At 55.7% G+C, this 19,137-nt stretch overlaps 10 protein-coding genes across 10 annotated transcripts; 6 read left to right on the forward strand and 4 right to left on the reverse strand.

Annotated features, from left to right (window-relative positions):
- Positions 1–495: 495 nt before the first annotated feature.
- Positions 496–4,123, forward strand: CTAM01_02347 (HECT-domain-containing protein; the record flags this gene model as incomplete). Its single annotated transcript, XM_060518386.1, has 2 exons — positions 496–3,148; positions 3,201–4,123. 2 exons carry the CDS (start codon positions 496–498, stop codon positions 4,121–4,123), a joined length of 3,576 nt encoding a protein of 1,191 aa, XP_060387019.1.
- A 479-nt stretch (positions 4,124–4,602) lies between these two features.
- On the reverse strand, positions 4,603–5,417 carry CTAM01_02348 (uncharacterized protein; the record flags this gene model as incomplete). The annotated part of the gene is made up of 3 exons (XM_060518387.1): positions 4,603–5,047; positions 5,131–5,237; positions 5,379–5,417. The coding sequence occupies 3 exons, from the start codon at positions 5,415–5,417 to the stop codon at positions 4,603–4,605; spliced, it is 591 nt and encodes a 196-aa protein (XP_060387020.1).
- Positions 5,418–5,721: 304 nt separating this feature from the next.
- On the forward strand, positions 5,722–7,990 carry CTAM01_02349 (uncharacterized protein; the record flags this gene model as incomplete). Its single annotated transcript, XM_060518388.1, has 2 exons — positions 5,722–6,250; positions 6,306–7,990. The coding sequence occupies 2 exons, from the start codon at positions 5,722–5,724 to the stop codon at positions 7,988–7,990; spliced, it is 2,214 nt and encodes a 737-aa protein (XP_060387021.1).
- A 387-nt stretch (positions 7,991–8,377) lies between these two features.
- CTAM01_02350 (uncharacterized protein) lies at positions 8,378–8,725 on the reverse strand (the record flags this gene model as incomplete). Its single annotated transcript, XM_060518389.1, has 1 exon — positions 8,378–8,725. The coding sequence occupies one exon, from the start codon at positions 8,723–8,725 to the stop codon at positions 8,378–8,380; it is 348 nt and encodes a 115-aa protein (XP_060387022.1).
- A 326-nt stretch (positions 8,726–9,051) lies between these two features.
- Positions 9,052–9,662, forward strand: CTAM01_02351 (protein phosphatase inhibitor; the record flags this gene model as incomplete). The annotated part of the gene is made up of 2 exons (XM_060518390.1): positions 9,052–9,244; positions 9,313–9,662. The coding sequence occupies 2 exons, from the start codon at positions 9,052–9,054 to the stop codon at positions 9,660–9,662; spliced, it is 543 nt and encodes a 180-aa protein (XP_060387023.1).
- A 578-nt stretch (positions 9,663–10,240) lies between these two features.
- On the forward strand, positions 10,241–11,259 carry CTAM01_02352 (uncharacterized protein; the record flags this gene model as incomplete). The annotated part of the gene is made up of 2 exons (XM_060518391.1): positions 10,241–10,428; positions 10,620–11,259. 2 exons carry the CDS (start codon positions 10,241–10,243, stop codon positions 11,257–11,259), a joined length of 828 nt encoding a protein of 275 aa, XP_060387024.1.
- Positions 11,260–11,518: 259 nt separating this feature from the next.
- On the reverse strand, positions 11,519–14,251 carry CTAM01_02353 (AARP2CN domain-containing protein; the record flags this gene model as incomplete). Its single annotated transcript, XM_060518392.1, has 3 exons — positions 11,519–13,845; positions 13,929–14,103; positions 14,246–14,251. 3 exons carry the CDS (start codon positions 14,249–14,251, stop codon positions 11,519–11,521), a joined length of 2,508 nt encoding a protein of 835 aa, XP_060387025.1.
- A 221-nt stretch (positions 14,252–14,472) lies between these two features.
- On the forward strand, positions 14,473–16,197 carry CTAM01_02354 (BING4CT domain-containing protein; the record flags this gene model as incomplete). The annotated part of the gene is made up of 2 exons (XM_060518393.1): positions 14,473–15,168; positions 15,226–16,197. The coding sequence occupies 2 exons, from the start codon at positions 14,473–14,475 to the stop codon at positions 16,195–16,197; spliced, it is 1,668 nt and encodes a 555-aa protein (XP_060387026.1).
- Positions 16,198–16,705: 508 nt separating this feature from the next.
- CTAM01_02355 (peptidyl-tRNA hydrolase PTH2) lies at positions 16,706–17,492 on the reverse strand (the record flags this gene model as incomplete). The annotated part of the gene is made up of 2 exons (XM_060518394.1): positions 16,706–17,031; positions 17,105–17,492. The coding sequence occupies 2 exons, from the start codon at positions 17,490–17,492 to the stop codon at positions 16,706–16,708; spliced, it is 714 nt and encodes a 237-aa protein (XP_060387027.1).
- A 647-nt stretch (positions 17,493–18,139) lies between these two features.
- CTAM01_02356 (nicotinamide riboside kinase 1) lies at positions 18,140–19,031 on the forward strand (the record flags this gene model as incomplete). Its single annotated transcript, XM_060518395.1, has 3 exons — positions 18,140–18,279; positions 18,333–18,438; positions 18,498–19,031. The coding sequence occupies 3 exons, from the start codon at positions 18,140–18,142 to the stop codon at positions 19,029–19,031; spliced, it is 780 nt and encodes a 259-aa protein (XP_060387028.1).
- Positions 19,032–19,137: the final 106 nt, after the last annotated feature.

Here is a 19,137-nt window from a genome sequence, read left to right on the forward strand (position 1 = left end):
TTATGTTCGTACTGCAGCATTCTACAGCTAGAACCTATCACAACAGCATAATCCCAGCATGGGTGCGTCGGACACTTCCTCTTTGCGCGCCTTATTATTACTACCTGCATCGTGAAGCCTGTCCTCTCCTGCAGCAAGTGTCATGCCGTGTCCTGTCTCGTCCCTTTGACTTACATCCACACTTGTTGGACGAGACACGCCTTCAACTCAATTCAAAGTGCAGGCTCTCCCCTCTCTCCCTCCCACTTCCAGCCGCACCTTACTTTCCCACCCCCCTCGTCTTTCATCGTCTCACTTTTACTTCAACTACCTTCCCTGGGCGCGTGGCAGAAACCATTTCGAAAGAGAGAAAGAGAGAAAGGACAGACCGTGAGGAAAACCTAACCTTGCCTTCTTGTACATCCTCATTTCTCCATGCCGATTTGCTGCTTGCAGACCAAGCTGGCCAGGTGCCCTTGCTGTTGTCGCAGAGTTTAGACGGCATCGCTCGCAAACATGGCTCCTTGGTCGTCGCAACGTCATGCTCCACCTCCTCGCCCTCCTACTCTCCGTCAAACTTCCGCCGACCTTGTCTCCCGAATACACAGCCCCTCGCACACTGCACCACCTGGCCAGCTGGGACGACTGCCCGACAGCTATGTGATTTTGGATAACTCCCACCTCCATGCCGACTCGAGCTCTTCCGAATCCGATTTCCACCCAAGACGCCCGCGCCGTCCGACACATTCCCGCTCCATGAGCCACCCATTTCCTTCGCTATTCTCCAGCAAGAAGAAGCGCCCCGACACCTCTCATGACACCGATTCCGAAGACGATGCGCCCGTCATGACGAAGCCGCCCGGCAACAATAACACTACACACAAGAGGGGAGGCACCAGTGGTGGCAGCAGGGACTTTGCAACTGGCAATTGCATGACCTGCGGCTCTCTCGTGCGCTGGCCACGCGAGCTGAAGGTCTTCAAGTGCACAGTCTGTGTCACCATCAATGACATCCACCCGGACCAGCTACCGGCCAGATCCAATAGCGGCCCCAAATGGCTACAGCGCCCGTCCCAAGAGTCGACGTCGCCTCAGAAACAGACCACACGCCCGGCGGAACGATACGAGACCAGGCCCATCTCACTCGACCAGACCAAGAGACTGATCCGGCAATCCATCCATGCACATCTAGCGAGGGCGATTAGGAGGTCCTCGAGCTCAGAAGATGAGCATCGCGAGGTCGTCGCCGAGAGGCACGCAACCCCCAGTCCGTTTCGGGAACAGAGTGAACGGCCTTGCACTTCGAGAACGACAGGAGGCCCACAGCACAGGCGGGAGAGAAGCCAAGGTAATGGCTCTGGCTACCTCTTCCCCGAGCAGCCTACGCTCCGCCAAAATCCCAACGTGCATCCGCTGCGCCTGCCCCCGACAGCCCGGTCATTTTCGTCTTCTTACCCCGAGAGGCCCACCATGCGCCAGCTCACGGCAGACGCCAGTGCTCCGCGGCCGGCGGGCCCCAGGTTCCTTGATGCCGATGATCCGAAGAGGATATTCAGGCCGCTGGAAGACTACATTACCACCTGCTTCAGTTCATTTCACTGCGTCAACTCTTCGTTCCTTTCTCGTCGGCCTGTCGTAGCCACTCGCTCAGGGAGTGAGTCGGCATCACGGCGGCCGCCAATCCCCAGGCCCGAGCCCAAGTTCGCAGAGCAACATTCCGAATCTCCCGTATGTGATCTCGATCCTAAGCTTCTGTTGCTCGGTGACTTCGCCGAGAACGGGACGTGGTGGACTGGGAACCAAAGTCAGGGAGGGACACGCCACAAGCGATCGGCTTCCCAGCGGATGGAGGATGCCCCTTCTTTCATCACGTCTCGCTCGCCGCAGGTGGAATGGAATCAAGTTACGGAGTGGTACAGATCGGTGATCAATGCTGCGGAATCCTGGATGTCCATTTATGAAGAGATGACCCGAGATTCAGAGGCAGACCCGCTATCAGCAACAGAGCTCCGGGCCATCGAGTCCCAATTACTCTTCGGCCAAGACCACACCCACAGGACCCTATTGAAAGCCATCGAAACACTACTCAAGCGTCCTGGGCGGCCGATGACTGATCCAGAAGACCTGAGATATCTTCTCATCATCTTGGAGAACCCGCTGCTCTACGGAGAGTCGAATGCCTTCCAAGGCCGAGGAAACAATGGCAGACGTCCGTCGCTGAAACGCGACGAGATTATTAGGGAAGACAGATCAACCTTGAAAACCGGTCCCGTATCTGGTCAACACTCCGTCATTATCAAGCGAATCCTGGGCTTGATTTCGAATTCATCGACTTCATGCCAAAACCACTTAACTACTTGGTTCGCGCGGTATTCCGAGGCTAGATTCATCAAGATCAAGGACCTTGCCGCTGGTTTCCTAACTTACAGACTCATTCGCCAGAATGAGAAGAAACACGAGGTCAGAGTGGACATAACAGCCGGGCTGATTCCGAACATGAGTGCCGGTCATTCAGCAGCCTCGCTGCACGCAGCGCTAGGAACGCAGCGTAGTTCCTCAAAGCAACAGAAGGAGCAACAGAAAAAGATGGTATATAATGAAGACTGGCAAATCCGGGCCGCCGCCAGAGTTCTCTCTCTAGTATTTGCGGCAAATAATATGACGCACATTCGGCGACCGGATCAGATGGGAAACATGAGTAGCAGTACTCACAGAGGGGGTATACAGGCACATGGACAAATCATCCCTACGAGTGACTTTTACAACACCATGATTGACTACACCGACTTGGTAGCCGAGTTCGAAGCATGGGAATCAAAGAGGGGAAAGTTCTCATTCTGCCAGTATCCATTCTTGCTGAGCATGTGGGCCAAGTCCCAGATCCTGGAGCATGACGCACGGAGACAACAGATGACCAAGGCGCGGGATGCCTTCTTCGATAGCATCATGACAAGGAGGAACGTTACGCAGTTCTTGGTGCTTGATGTTCGAAGGGAGTGCCTGGTTGACGACAGTTTGAAGGCTGTGAGCGAAGTCATTGGAAGCGGGAGCGAAGACATCAAGAAGGGGTTACGCATCGTTTTCAAAGGCGAGGAGGGGCTCGACGCAGGTGGCTTGAAGAAAGAATGGTTTCTTCTCCTCGTGCGTGAGGTGTTCAACCCCGAGCATGGTACGTATCGGTCTGCGTCAGGTCTGAGTCTGTTTCTAACACCACATTATAGGGATGTTTATCTACGACGAGGACTCTCAATTCTGCTACTTCAACCCTAACGCCTTCGAGACATCTGACCAATTCTTCCTGGTTGGCGTTGTAATGGGTCTGGCCATATACAACTCCACCATTCTCGACGTGGCGCTGCCGCCTTTCGCCTTCCGAAAGCTTCTTGCTTCCGCCCCTAGCTCGTCGTCAGGTTCATCTGCCCATCCTCGGCCAACCATGAACTACACGCTAGAAGACCTAGCAGAGTATCGCCCGCGTTTAGCGAGTGGCCTCAAACAGCTTCTTGAGTTTGACGGTGACGTTGAGACGACTTTCCAGCTGGACTTTGTTGTGGACATTGAGAAGTACGGAACTGTGATGCAGGTCCCACTGTGTTCGGGAGGAGAGAGGAAGTCAGTCACGAATGCAAACAGAGCAGAGTACGTCACACTATACGTCAGGTACCTACTTGAAACGGCGGTCGCCCGACAGTTTGAGCCCTTCAAACGTGGGTTTTACACTGTGTGTGGCGGCAACGCGCTGTCGCTGTTTCGACCCGAGGAGATTGAATTGCTTGTTCGTGGCTCAGATACGGCACTCGACGTGGACGCCCTGAGGGGCGTGGCTGAGTACGACAACTGGGGTTCGAAGAACCCTGATGGGGTAGAGCCAGTCATAGGATGGTTCTGGGATGCCTTCAAGAATGCAACTCCTGATGAGCAGAGGAAGCTTCTCTCCTTCATTACCGGTACCGACAGAGTGCCAGCCATGGGTGCTGCTCTTCTCCCAATCAAGATTACATGTCTAGGCGATGACGAGAACAGGTATCCCATCGCTCGAACCTGCTTCAACATGCTGGCCCTGCGTCGTTATGGGTCGAGGGAGAGACTGGAGCATATGTTATGGACCGCCGTGCACGAGAGCGAAGGCTTTGGTTTGAAATAAGCGCATCATGTGTCAAATGAGCTACAGGGAGCATCGATATCGGAGTTAACAGAAAGACAAACCGCAGCCCTGCAAAGGGTAGCAGCATGCATCTAGATGGTATGGTTGGTAGATTCACAATGACCTACAGCTTGTTGGTCTTTCTTGGGCGGTGGGCGGCGTCAAGGTTTTGGATGAACATAGGCACGAGTCCATGGGTAGTCTTAATGGAAAGGATTTCATTCGGTTTCCAACCACAACTCATCATTCTGTGTCTCTTGAACTAGCGTTTGTAATCTTGACCAGGACTTGGTCCAGTAGCCCAACAAGCCAGTAGACTGGTCGTGGTACGGCTCAGAGCATTTCCCGTTCTGCAGAGATTCTTTTTGGTACATTTTGTACAGGATATTCGTACACTTTTTTCGGTTTCTTCTCCACGCCCGCCCTCGTACATAAGCTTTTGGTCTTCTGCTCCCCCCCTCCGCCCCCTTTTAGCATCATTAGTTCGCCTCAGCACGCGCCCTGGCAAGCATAGCCTTCTCCCTCCTCTCCTCCTCGAGGATCTTGGCCACCCGCTTCCGGTCCTTTTCGCCCTTGATCCTCAGCTCCTCGGCGGCCTTCATATCCGCCTCGTCCTCGGGACCGGGAAGCACGGCCTCGGCCTTGGTCTCTTGGAGGAAGTGTTCGTAGATTTCTTCCGAGTGCTTGTTCTTCATGTCGATTTTGACGACGCGCTCGAGGCCTTCGAGGGGTGCGGGCGCTTTGGAGTTGTCGATTGCCGAGGAGGGGGGTTGCGGGAGGGTGGAGGGTTCGAGGGGTTCGCCTGAGGTGGAGAAGTAGACGGACATGATTGCTGCGCCTTCGTTGTTGTTTTTGCGGTTTACGATCATGGGGACGGCGGGGTTGTAGTATTTTAGGCGGGGGAGCATGTCGCGCCAGAATTTTCTGTGGAAGATTGGAAAAGAGATGGTTAGTTTGGTGTTCCTTGAAGAGAGGTGGTGAAGCTCTGGTAGAGGAGGGAGACGAACTTGGGTCCGAAGTGGCCGCCATCTACGCGCCTGGCGAACTCCATATGTATCCTCGTGACATTTGGAGGGAGTTTTGCGGCACCGAGGCCGTAGCGGATGTTGAGGATCTGGCAGGTGTCAATTGAAGCTACTCCTGGGAGCTACATCGGGGGGTGTAGGTCTCGAGCGGGATGTAAGTACCTTCTGTTCACCAAAAGTTAGCTTTTCTCAATTCGTCATAAACATTTCAATGGCTTAAAGGAACCTACAGCTCTCAGAGCGTGCCATCTCGCTCCTACACGAGTCATCTTGGGCGGTAGTCTCTTGGGGGGTATCTCGAAACTGCACTTCACACCAAGCACTTTCTCGATGTCAGTCGCGCGGTCGGGAGTCTGAAAATTGCCCGCGACCCTTGGACTTTTCGGGACGGGGGCAAATGATTGTCCGGCGATAAGGAGTGTTGGAACTTTTATCGGTGCAGCTCGGGCGTTGATCGTCCCCCAAAATTTCTAGAATTTCCTAGGTGCTTGTTCAGTAGTAAAGCTACAAGGACCCCCAAAAGTCCTGAAGCTGGAACCTAACTTACTACATTCTCTTGATGCCTTTGCAACGATGCATCGCGCATTATCGTCGAGATGGCTCAGGAGTGCCATGAGCATTGGAGACCGGGCCGTCTTGGGTGAAGTCCCGGTCTACCTCTGCCCATCGCTCACCACCGCGTCTGCGCGACCTTGCTTTGCGCCGGCTGGTGATGCGCATCGCAACATTCCCTACAGACAGCGACGCTGGATGCACGTCGAGGCGACTACGATATCCGAGCCAGCAGCGACGGCCCCGTTGCCTCCTGCTGACGAACCAACCAAGATCCCACGGAGAACCCTTCCGCTGTCATGTAGTGGCTGCGGCGCATTGAGCCAAACGACGGAGGCCGGGCATGCTGGGTACTACGACCTGAGCAGAAAAGCCGTGAAAGAGTATCTCGCGCCCAAGGGTAGCATGGAAGATGCGGAAGTGGAGGCACGGGAGGAAGACAAGGTCATTGATGAGGTCCTGCAGAACATGAGCGAGGAGCAGCTTGCTGAACTTGGCCTGGACCCGAAGTCGCTGCGTTTTGGGGAGGAACTGGGTCCGGACGTGACAAGTGCGTATTCTACTGTTGTGCTGCGTCTACCGTAGTTACTGACAAATTGCAACAGCACCAGGTCTCAAACCAAAGAGAGTACCGCTCTGCGATCGATGCCACAAGTTGGTGCACCACCACGCCGGAGAGCCAATCTACCATCCGACGGTCGACGCCCTGCGTGAGACGATCGAGGAGTCCCCCTTCAAGAATAACCACATCTACCACGTAATTGACGCCGCCGACTTCCCAATGTCGTTCATTCCGAAGCTGCACCAGGTCCTCGACGCCAACTTGAAGCATAAGAACCGTAGGAACAGGGCTGGGAGGTACTTCAAGGACCGAAAGTTCGACATGAGCTTCATAATCACACGGTCAGATTTGCTGGCGCCGAAGAAGGAGCAGGTGGACTCGCTCATGCCGTACCTGAGAGAGGTTCTGCGCCGGTCGCTAGGCAAATTTGGACAGCTTATCAGACTGGGCAACGTCAAGTGTGTCAGCGCCCAGCGAGGCTGGTGGACCAAGACGCTCAAAGAGGAGATTTATCAGCGTGGCGGTGCGGGCTGGATGGTCGGCAAGGTCAATGTTGGAAAGAGTCAGCTGTTTGACTCGGTATTTCCAAAGGGCACCTCGGCATCTCTCCCTTCAAAGAACCCTGTGCAGATCTCCTTGTTTGCAAAGGAGGAGGATAGCGACGGCGCCCATTATGCCGCGAGAGGCAGCTTTGAGAACGATTCAGATCGTTTCGAAGTGGATGCTTTACTGCCTCCTGCTCGTCCCGAAATAGATTATCCGGAGATGCCTACGGTCTCTTCTCTTCCAGGCACGACGGCTTCTCCTATCCGGATCCCCTTTGGTAACGGCAAGGGCGAGTTAATTGACCTACCTGGAGTGGCTCGATCGGATCTCGAGAGATACGTCAAACCCGAGCACCATAAAGATCTCATCATGCACCACCGAATCAAGCCCGAGCAGCAGTCCCTCAAGCCCGGCCAGTCCCTCCTGCTCGGGAGCCTGATTCGCATCACACCCACCACGCCGGACCTCGTCTTCCTCGCCTACAACTTCACCCCTATCCCCGAACACGCGACTTCCACCGAGAAGGCCATCGAGTTCCAGCAGCAGACGAGGGAATCCGACCGCGTGCCCAACATCGCCGCCCCCGGACTCGCGGAGAAGCTTAAGCTCGCGGGCTCCTTTGAGCTCAAGTACGACGTAACAAAGGAGCGCGCCGGCCCCCTCACTCGCAAGGACGTCGGCCGCAGAAAGGTCGAGGACCTCCCCTGGCGCGTGGTGGCCACCGACATCCTCATCGAGGGGTGCGGATGGGTCGAGATCGTGGCGCAGGTTCGGACCAAGGATATGTTTGCCGGCTGCGCGCCGTCCTTTATCGAGGAACCTGAGCCTGAACCTGAGGATGAGGATGAGCCTGAGCCTGAGAATGGTTTCGCCAAGATGGAAGCGGCATCGATCAACCAGGCCGGTCTCCTCCAGGTCGATAGGCTGAAGAAGACGGCCGAGAAGCTAAAGAAGAAGGAGGAGATGGCCGCGAAACCCGCCCGGAGCCTTGATGAGCCCAATTGGCCCGTCGTTGAGGTCTGGACGCCTGAGGGCAGGTTCGTTGGCACTCGTCTGCCGATGAACGCTTGGCTTCTGAATAAGTCCCCCAAGAAGGTGATAAAGAGCCGCCCTCGCAAGAGCATGAAGGGTGCTAAGAAAGCGGCTAAGGCTGCCAAGAGAGCTCTTGCGGCGGCTGCTTGAATAGCCTTGTAACATCTCCCCACAAACACACATACTATGTACACCAATTGTAGAATATTTGCATGCGATACCCATATGTAAACACCATGTAACAATAATGAAAACCGGCCATTCACTATATAAGTTTACCACACAACTCTACTACACAGGTCTACTACTTCCATTAGCATATCCGTCCTTAGTTTTTCTATTATCTCTAAGCACGCCCCCCGTCTCTGTACCTGCCCCCTATCTCTAGGCGTCTCCCTCGTCTCTAGTCTTTCTTTAACTTCTACTTATTTTCGAAACTATTCGTAGGCGAATATAAGGGAAATAGGGCGGAACGGGACAGAGGCGTCGCTGGTTTTTGATGTATAACTAATGGCATGGACCATTCCCAAAACCACTTTACGCGTGAACAATGCGCGGCGTGTCATCAACCCTGGATGCAATCTGAATGACGGAGTGAATGAACCCTTGACAATGACCGGCACCCAGGACCGTTTCCATCACCGAATCCGGAACCTTCTCGCGGTACCGGTGCGTTCCTGGAAATGGCTGGCCCGGCTGTGGCTCCGGGCCTTGGCTGTCGTTTGGCTGTGGATCTTCAAGGAATGACGTGGGGTTGGTAGCACTGAATCGCCCAGGTCGTGCCCAGGCTGTACCTGAATAATCGGGGGGTTCCATGTTTGGCCTGTGACCGTCGCCCGCATTCTTTCCCGCCCCTCCAGGAAAAAATAAAGATTGAGAAAGCATCCCACCCTGTTTGCCTTCCTCCAAACTTACAAAAAGCCAAATTCCTACGGATACACGAACCCCTGAATATCCTCGATCTTCCCGCCGGGTGACGAATCTGCACGCGACAGAAGCCTCAACACGCACAACAGCTACAGGTTTGCGACTGCATCAAGTTCACTATTCGAGAAGTCCCAGCAAGCTTTACAATATTGGGGGTTCATCGCTGTGAGAAGCGCCCCCGCGAAGAGAAGTGACTGCATCGGCATCACACGACCACACGACCACACAAACCTCCCCACCCTTCGACGTTCACAAAACTTCCCTGTACCGAATTTCTCACTACAATGGCGGGTTTACAAGACCGTTTGCCGCAGCGCTCGGCACCAGGCCCCTCTCAGACCCAGACAGAAACGCAGAGCAGGACGGGCACGCAGGCAATCCTACGGCTGAGAGGTGCCCACGCTCCATCTAGGCAGTCGGTGCGATGGGCGGAAGACGTGGTGGATAACGAGGGCCTGGGACGCAAGAGCTCAAAAGGTGAGCTGACCTTCCCTCTCTCCCACTCTTACCGTCACATGCATGACTTACTAACGCACCTTGGACAGTCTGCTGCATCTACCACCGCCCCAAAGGCGTAGACGAATCCAGCGACGAGTCCTCCTCGGACTCCTCTGACGACTCTTCCGACTCGGAGGCGGACACCAACGGCGGGCGTAGGAGGGTACCCTCAGGAGACCACAAGGGTAAGGGTAAAGGAAAGAAGAGCGGTAAGCGGGGAGACCATGACCACGACTGCGGCGACCACGATCACGACCACAGCGGCCACGGGCATGGGAGGAAGGCTGGTCGCGAGGGGAGCGAGAAGAGGCGGCCTAGCCCGAATGCGTATGAGAGGGTGCCGAAGCCGCCTAAGCCCAAGGATGAGGGGAGCGGTGGTTCGCCGGCCAAGGCTTGAGTGAAAGGCGCTTACACTGGAGAACATAGGATGGTTGATTTATGGTTCGCGATGCATATCTTAGGCGTTGGAGGGGATTGGTGCATGGTTCACGCATGAGCATATCTACAGCCCCTAGTACGACGGGCGGCAGCACGAATACAAGATGCTTCACAAGGAGAGATACCTATTCTCTGCTCACCCCATGTGGGACTTTTGACATTCGATACGGCGACAACCAACAGCTGCAGAGACAGAGATGATCGATCTGTCAGTACTATTCGAGTGCTGCGTCTCGTTACTGGAGTCTCTCTTTTCGCGGACCCGGCGGAGCGGTGTGTCCCCGCACTCAGTGCGCCGGCGGCGGCCGTGGGGGGATCAGCTCTCCTACGCCCGGGCGCAACGCGCTGAGATCTTATCGCTGGCGATAAGTCCAGGACCCCGCGATCCCTTGACAGTGCTCAGACGTAACCCCGCCATTCTTCAACAGCTTCCTCCATATAAGCCACAGCTTCACAAACCTCCCTTCCTCGTACAACCGTGAAGTCGGTTTTGGAGAATTCTCATCTAAGCACGACTCATACCTTTCTCACACAATCATGTCTCACGAGCACTCACACGACGGCCCTCATGGCCACGCGCACTCCCACGAGGGCGGCTTCAACGCCCAGGAGCACGGCCACTCCCACGAGATTCTTGACGGTCCTGGAAGCTACCTCGGCCGTGAGATGCCCATTGTCGAGGGCAGAAACTGGAGCGATCGTGCTTTCACAATTGGTATTGGAGGGTGAGTTTAATTTACTATTCCAGGTCTGGATCGGTCCAAAAACCACTCATCCTCTCCTATTCGGGTGGCTCCAAATGGCTTGCGAGAAGCGCCCTGGGCATGCGTGCCCAGTATCAAATTGGACATGATTGATTCCCAATGGCAACGGAATACGAACAAAAAAGGCTAACACAAATACCCAAAACCCCCAGACCAGTCGGCTCCGGCAAGACGGCTCTCATGCTCGCCCTCTGCCTTGCCCTCCGCGAAAAGTACTCCATCGCCGCCGTCACAAACGACATCTTCACCCGCGAGGACGCCGAATTCCTCACCCGCCACAAGGCCCTGCCCGCCCCGCGCATCCGCGCCATCGAGACGGGCGGTTGCCCGCACGCCGCCGTGCGCGAGGACATCTCGGCCAACCTCGCCGCCCTCGAGGACCTCCACCGCGAGTTCGACGCAGACCTCCTCCTCATCGAGTCCGGCGGCGACAACCTGGCCGCCAACTACTCGCGCGAACTGGCCGATTATATCATCTACGTCATTGACGTCTCGGGCGGCGACAAGATCCCGCGCAAGGGCGGCCCGGGCATCACGCAGAGCGATTTGCTGGTTGTGAACAAGACGGACCTGGCTGAGATTGTGGGCGCGGATCTGGGCGTCATGGAGAGGGATGCGCGCAAGATGCGCGAGGGCGGGCCGACTGTGTTTGCGCAGGTGAAGAAGAATGTTGCCGTTGATCACATTGTCAACCTCATGCTTAGCGCGTGGAAGGCGAGTGGTGCCGAGGAGAACCGTAGGGCTGCGGGTGGACCGCGGCCTACGGAGGGCCTTGACAGCCTCAAGGCTTGAGTACTAGGTGGACAATGGTAGGTCATAGGTGGGATGGCACGTTGGACGAATGTAAGAAGTGAGGGTTGATGCAAAAAAAAAGTTGAACGAATCTCTCTTTTCAAAAAAACTCCGGAGGATGGCATCAGACCTGTATCTATAGCCGACGTTACTGCTAATATCTATGCATTCTTTTCCCGGGGCGCACCCCTTTTTTGGCATTTCCATCTCATCATGTCTGACTTTTATGTTTTTTCCCATGGCCCATATCTTCTTTTTTTTACTCCATCATCACATCACCCTCCTCAACCAGCTCCGGGACGCCCGCCTCGAGGAGTGGTCCCTCGAAGGGGACTGCGTTGCGCGGGAACACGCGCTTATACAGACTGACACCAACAGAGTCCTGCGGGTTGATGCGAGCGTCGAACGTCGCCTTGAAGTATCCGTGGGTACCGAGGGGCTCCTTCATGAAGCCGGTGCGGCCGCGCTTGGTCCACAGCGGCAGGGCCTTGAACCACTCGACGTCCTCGCGGTTGAAGAACATGTAGCGGATGGTGACGATCTTCTTGTGGATGTGGTACGGGTGACCCGTGAGGATGGCGCGCTTGGCGATGACGCGGTTCGTAGACGACGGCAGGGCGGTGCCGGTGCCGACGAGCCTCAGGTTGAGGGCAGAATCCCCCTCGGCGTCCCCGGATGTGGGCTCAGTGCGCTTAAAAAAGAGGACAGGGACGGCGCCCCAGGTGACGGGACCCATGAAGGTCGCGACCGCAGACTGGCCCGGGTGGAGGTATCTGGCAAACTTGTGCACGTTGTTAGGCGTGTTGCCCGGCTGCGAGAAGACGGGGTTGATGGTGAAGCGGCGGGGGCCGCACTGCACGATGAGCTCCTCCTTGGCCTTGATGGACTTGTCGTGGTCGGCGCTCAGGTTGAACAGATAGTTGACGGCCGTCTTCTTCTGCTCGTGGCGCAGGAGGGAGAAGAGCGTCACCGGCCGGCCGGGCTGGTGCGACTTCTCAAAGGACGCCGGGACGCCCTTGAGGTAGACGTGGACGCGGGTGCCGGGGGCGACGCCGCCGACGAGGGCCTCGCGGGTGGACCGCGACCGGGACGCCTGGTAGTCTGGGATCTGGAGGAGCTTGCGCCACTCCTCGGGCTCGTAGGCCCGGTCTTCGCTCTCGAGCCACTCGCTCGTCCTGAGGCTCTTGAGACCTCTGTACCGTTGCAGGCGCTCGCGCGCGAGGACGCCCGGGTGCAGCTCGATCTCGTCGGGGAATTCCTTGTCGTCCTCGACCTCGTCCGTCTTGCGCGCGCGGTAGGCGGCGAGACCGGCCGCGTCCTCCTCTTCATCCGGCTCGATGAACTTCTCGGACTGTGCGTATGTTGTAGGTGCGCCCTCGGTGGGCTCTCTGGGCGCGGCACCCTCGAGACCATCCTCGGGGCGGGCCTCATCCTCCTCAGAGTCGCCGTCCTGCATCTCAAAGTCCTCCATGTCGGAACCTGAGTCTGACATGTCGTCGCCGAGGTACCATGCCGCTTGGTAGTTGGACGTTCCCTTGGGGACTCTGGTCTTGGCTTCCGCGGCCTCGTAGTAGTCGTCGTTGAAGTAGTGGTGGTCGTCGAGAAGCACACCCTTCTGGATCTCTGGCGGCTCAGTCGTTTCCATCTCGTCGTCTTCCATCGGCGCATCAGGGGCCAGCTCTGCCAGATCATCCTGGTCTTCATCAGGTGTATCAAGAGTCTCCTCGGTCTCGGTCTCCTCCACGGCCATTTCGCCTCTCTTCAGCTTCTTGGGCAACGGCGCACTCGTAATCTTCTCAATCTGGAACGTGCCAAAGTCGCCCAGCTGAACCAAGCGGTTGGCCTTCAAGCCACGTCCCCTGACGACACCAGTGATGACTGTTGAGTCAAGTCCTGAGCTGGCGAACTTGATGTCCTCGGCCAACATCCAACTCCTGTCCTCGCGCCACCTGACACCCTTTGGTGTGGTGTTGCAGAGCGACCTCATGAGGTTGGCGCACTCTTGTCTGTTCTCCAGCTGGTAAAGCTTCTCCTGCTCAGGGTGGAAGTGGGTGATGTATGACCTCAGGGAACCGAGGGTGGACTGCTTATGCTTGGCTTGGTCGATCTTGTCCACACCGTAGACAACGGTGAAGAGGGTTGACAGACCCTGGCTCTCCAGACTCCTCAGCATCAGCTCTCCAAGCTCATCGACCTCAACGTCGGCGGAGAGCATGACCACCACAAAGTCGGCGACCCGGGTGGCGTCCAAAACCGCATTCAGGTCCCGCTTAAGAGGGATGTACTGGACCTTCTGCTTGAATCTGTCGACGGAGACTCTGAACGGCGTCTCCCCCACTTCGGCCTCGATGTCCACGCTCTCGTTCAACTGCTTGATGGCGACCGCGGCGTCACCATCCTGGCATAGGGGAACGACCGCAACAATTCGCGGTGCTCCATCCCGCCCGACAAACAAGCTGGCTTCCTCCAATCTCTCTTTTCGCTTGGCGATCTGGCGCTGCTTGGCCTGGTTTCGTCGGTCAAATTTGGACAGAACTTGCTGGTGGGGTGTCTTTCGCTGCCCCTTTTCGTCACCCGGGAGTCTGCCTAGTCAGACCACATATTAGTTTGAAAATTCCACGAAAAAATTTGCCCTCGGATTTTGGGTGAGGGAGAATCTAGAGGCGAACCTTTGGCGGCGTCCCTCAGCGCACCCTTGGAGGCATGCTTGGACTTGAAGGGCTTGTGGGTGATTTTGGTCGTCGGTCGGTGAGAGTGACTCATGGTCGCGGCGGGCGGTTTCCCGTCTCCCCCAGCCTTGAAACGAAAGGGTAGCGAAGCCAGGTTGGAAAGAGGCTTCTTTTTCTACTTTTCACAGTCGAAGTCGAGACTTGGTCGAGTACGGCGCAATTTTTGGACTTTTTGGACGGATTTGCGCCTGTGATGCGGATGGAGGGGTACTTTGACCGACTATTTTTTTGAATTCGTGCGTGCGTTATCTGGAGACGTCCATTGGCTTGCCGAAAGTTTCTGCGGGGCTCTGGCTGGGGTGATAAGATACGCTCGAACCAGGATCCCGATAACAGAAGAGCCGAAGAAATTTTGGGCCGAGTCGCTGCTATTGAGCATCTCAGTGAACTTTTTTTTCTTTGCAGGGACCCTTCGCGACGGCACTCCACGAGCACTCCAGACCTGCAAGCCACGAAAACGAACCTCATCACCCGTTTGCCCACCATGGATATCGACACACCCGAGACGCAGACGATATCGCGGAGGGACAACCCGCACTCCAATGGCGCCGTGCAGGTGAAGCGCCGCACCGACCTCGTCCCGCGCGAGGAGCGGGAGAAGATCCGGAGGCTCAAGGAGGCGAACAAGTCGTACGGCCGCGGCAAGAGCGTCAACATGAAATCGATCAAGGACAAGAAGCTGCGCACCAACCTGTCCAAGCTCGAGAACAAGTACCGCGACGCCACCATCAAGGCCAAGGACGCCGAGATCCTACTCGAGAACAGCAGCGGCTTCCTCGAGCCCGAGACGGAGCTCGAGAGGACGTACAAGGTCCGCCAGGATGAGATCACCGAGGGCGTCTCCGTCACGACGGCGCAGAAGCGGTTCGAGCTGAAGCTGGAGGAGCTGGGACCGTACGTCGGCGAATACACCCGCAATGGCAGGGAATTGCTGCTCGCGGGACGGAAAGGTCACCTTGCGACGTTTGACTGGAGGGAGGGCAAGCTGGGGTGCGAGATTCAACTCAACGAAACGATTCGGGATGTGCGGTGGCTGCACAACAACCAGTTCTTCGCTGTTGCGCAGAAGAAGTATGTCTACATCTACGACCACAACGGTGTTGAGATCCACTGCTTGAGGAAACACATGGAGGTCACACACATGGAGTTCCTCCCCTACCATTTCCTCCTGGGCACAGTGGTAAGTTTTGAAATCACGAATGCAAGCTCTTCTGAGCTTCGCTGACAATGGCCATAGGCATCAACAGGTTTCCTCAAATACCAGGATGTTTCGACAGGCGACATCGTCTCCGAGATCCCCACCAAGCTCGGCCCCCCAACAGCCATGACCCAAAACCCCTGGAACGCCGTATTCCACGTAGGACACCAGAACGGCACAGTCACTCTCTGGTCACCCAACCAGACCGACCCTCTCGTCAAGCTCCTGGCGCACAGAGGGCCGGTAAGATCACTAGCCGTCGACCGCGAGGGTCGATACATGGTCTCCACCGGTCAAGACTGCAAGATGGCCGTCTGGGACATCAGGATGTTCAGAGAAGTGAATCAGTACTTTACAAGAACACCCGCATCCTCAGTAGCCATCTCCGACTCGGGTCTGACGGCCGTCGGTTGGGGCACACAGACCAGCGTCTGGAAGGACCTGTTCAACAAGAACATACCCGTCCAGGAGAAGATCCAGAGCCCGTACATGGCTCTCGGAGGCGAAGGCAGACGCGTCGAGCGCGTGCGGTGGTGCCCCTTCGAGGACGTCCTCGGCACGGGCCACGACGAGGGCTTCTCCTCGCACCTCATCCCCGGCGCCGGCGAGGCCAACTTTGACGCCCTCGAGGTCAACCCCTTCGAGACTAAGAAGCAGAGACAGGAGGCTGAGGTCAAGGGCCTGCTGAACAAGCTCAAGCCCGAGATGATTGCCCTGGACCCCAACTTCATCGGCAACATTGACCTGCGCTCGGCTGCGCAGCGCAAGGCCGAGAAGGACCTGGACGCGAAGCCGCTGTCCGTCGAGGAGGAGATCAAGAACCGCGCCAGGGGCAAGAACGGCGCATTGAAGAAGTACCTGCGCAAGCAGAGGAAGAAGAACATCATTGACGAGAAGAGGATGAAGGTTGATGAGATCTGGGAGAAGCGCAAGAAGGAGAGGGAGAGCAAGAACCAAGAGGCAGAGGCTGATCTCGGCCCGGTGCTGTCGAGGTTCGCGCGCAAGGAATAATGCGGATGATGAGTAGGTGGAATTGTGGCTGTAAAAAGTGTTGACAAAAAGTTGGAACGGGAGGAGTTGGCTGCATGTAAAAAGGCGTTTTAGGCATTTACTCCCTTAGTGACCATGAATACCCGAATCTGGAAGATATTCTCTATACTCTCTATCTTCTCTGTAAGAGATTTCCTGCTACTATGTCTACTTCTGGGTGTTTTCTCTTCATCAGTCCCAGTACGACTTTTTTTTCTCCTGTATCAAGCTTCTCAGCAGAGACAAATGAGGTAGGCATTTGAGTCAAGTCACAAGAACCAACATCATCAACATTGGCGTAAGCAGCGTGGCTTTTGATCATCATTCCAGGACATATCTCATGTCCGCATGTAAAGTGAAGTACTATCAGTCCTTCGCCTACTTTTATGTACCGTACGCCATTACGCTTCATTCGTGCATGTTCCCAGAGTCTATATTCCCATAACAACTTTTGTTTTGTGATGAACCATTTGGATTTCTCTGATCGCCTTTACAGCAGCTTCAAGTGTCCCGTAATCTGGTCAACCAAGCTTCTGGGCGCAGGGCCAACGCCCAGAACAGTCAGACTGCCGGCCTCGATCTGCGTCCGGCCGGCGTCGGCAATCACCTCGGAAGTGACACCAAGGCTGCGCGCCTTGCCCATGAGCTCGAGCATCTCGTCCTGGTTCTTGATCTGAACGGCAATCTTGGCCTGGCCGAGATTCTCCCAGCGAGAAAGGATCTTGGCGGCGGGGGATGAGGGGTCTTTCGCTGCGATCTTGGAAAGGGACTTGTAGCATGCCAGGGTCGCGTGCGAGGCTTGCGCTGCCATCTTGCCTACAAAGGAGAGAGATTGGTAAGCTTTGGATCGCATTATCAGGGGTTTAGTGAGAGAAGAGCAAGAACATACCCTTGGTCATGCCCAGGTCCGTCCGGACGACGAGGACGAGCTTGCACTCCTCATTATTATCCACCAGCGGTGTGCCAGCCGGGTTGGGCTTCTTGGAAGAGGCGGGCTTCTCGGAAGCATTGCCCTTGCGCTGGCGCAGACCGTCACGGCGGTCGGCATCTAGGCCATTGGCCCAGTTGGGCGCGTGGTCGAGAACGGTGTCGTCCTCGTCGATGTCGGACTCCTCGCTCTCGACAGGGTCGTCGAAGTTGGCGCGGGCTTCGGAGCGCAGTTCGGGGGAGATGAGGTAGCCGCGGATCGAGTAGACGCCGAGGAGGAAGCCCGTCATGAGGGCGACGATGGAGGTTGAGAGCACCACGGCTGTCTGCTGGCCGCCTGTGTCCGCCATTCTAGCGCGGCTTGTTCGGGATTGTAGAGGTGTTTTGGTGTCGGCTCAGAAGGTCGAAGGAGAGAATTGCTGAGAAACGTCACCGCGATATGGAGGAGTTGGGCGGGTGAGATGGGATGAACTGCAACTTTTTTGTGTGATAGGATTGGATGGATGAAATTGGAGACGTCGAGTTCCCAATTCCAGGTCTTTCGAACAGCGCTTCGCCAGGCCGGATGACGCACGCCAGGGGCTTGCCTTGCCTGCCTTGGCCTGTCTGGGTTTGGCTGAAACCCCCTGGACCGCCGCTCCCGGTGACCCTTCAGCGGAGTGAGCCCCCACTATCTGACCTTCCTGCCAGGGAGGGGTAATAGTGGTGGGGTTTATTGACTTCCATGGGGATCTAACAATCTAATAGTAAGCTACTGCAAGCTGGAATCTCAGATCAAGACTTGGCTGCGACTATCTCCCGCTTCTTCACAGTTTAGCAACTGGCGGTCTATCTGACGGGCAACGACTCATAAACGTGTCTAGTCTACCTTACGCTCTGTCAGTATTCCCCATTAAGTCTGAAAGCAACCCATAACAAGGTTGCTATCCTGAGAGACACACTCGCTCACGACTCACAGATATATCTTCCGCAAGGTGCATCACGATAAAGCTTCAAGATGGCGGGGAAGAATGCCGTAATCGTTGGTTTGAGCGGCTGCTCTTCCAGCGGGAAGACGACACTCGCCCGTCTATTGAGAGATATTTTCCCCAGTACCTTTATTCTCCATGAGGACGATTTCTACAAAGCCGAATCCGAGTAAGTCCCTGTGGATCATGGTATTGGTTATATCTTGCTTACATCCCCAATAGACTACCAAGTAAGAATGGTCTCTTGGACTGGGACTGTCCTGAGTCCATATCTATCCCTGATATGGAAAAAGCCCTCATTCACATCCGTGAGAATGGCACTTTCCCGGTAAGTTGCACTCGGATAGTACAATTCCATCCATGCTTCTCACACAATGCCCTCACCAGCCCTTTGTAGACTCGAAAGAAGACCAAAATTCCGTCGGAAAATGCCCAGTCTCGACTGAGAAGATCGCCGCCATGAAAGCAAAAGTCGAAGCCTGGCTCCAGCCCGGCAAGCCAGGACACGCCATCTTCACCGAGGGCAAGCTCAATGTCTGTCTCTTTGACGGCTTTCTCCTCTACTGCAAGGAAATGGAGACAACCATGGAGCTTATAGACATCAAGCTGTTCCTTCTCGTGAGCCGCGCCAAGGCGACGCAGCGGCGCGAGGCCCGCGATGGGTATGTCACACTAGAGGGATTCTGGCAAGACCCTCCCGGGTACGTGGACAAGATTGTCTGGCCTAATTATGTCGAGTCTCACTCGTGGCTTTTTGAGCATGGAGATGTCGAAGGAAAGTTGAATGCGGAGGTACTAAGTGAGAAGAACATCAAGGCACAGCTTGGCAAGGGACTGGATATTGATATGGAGACTACTCTGGAGTGGACTGTTGACACTATCATCACGGAGTTGGAGAAGCGTGCTTCTGAGAAGGTTTAAAAGACCAACGAGATTTCATGAGACATTGAACTAAAGATTCAAGACTAATATGTGCAAGAAGATAAGCGTATGTACTTCACCCCTTTCCCTAGGGTGTTTTGAAACA

This window comes from Colletotrichum tamarilloi, assembly GCF_030869305.1.
Source record: "Colletotrichum tamarilloi strain Tom-12 chromosome Unknown Scaffold_5.1, whole genome shotgun sequence".
NCBI classification, from domain to species: Eukaryota; Fungi; Ascomycota; class Sordariomycetes; order Glomerellales; family Glomerellaceae; genus Colletotrichum; species Colletotrichum tamarilloi.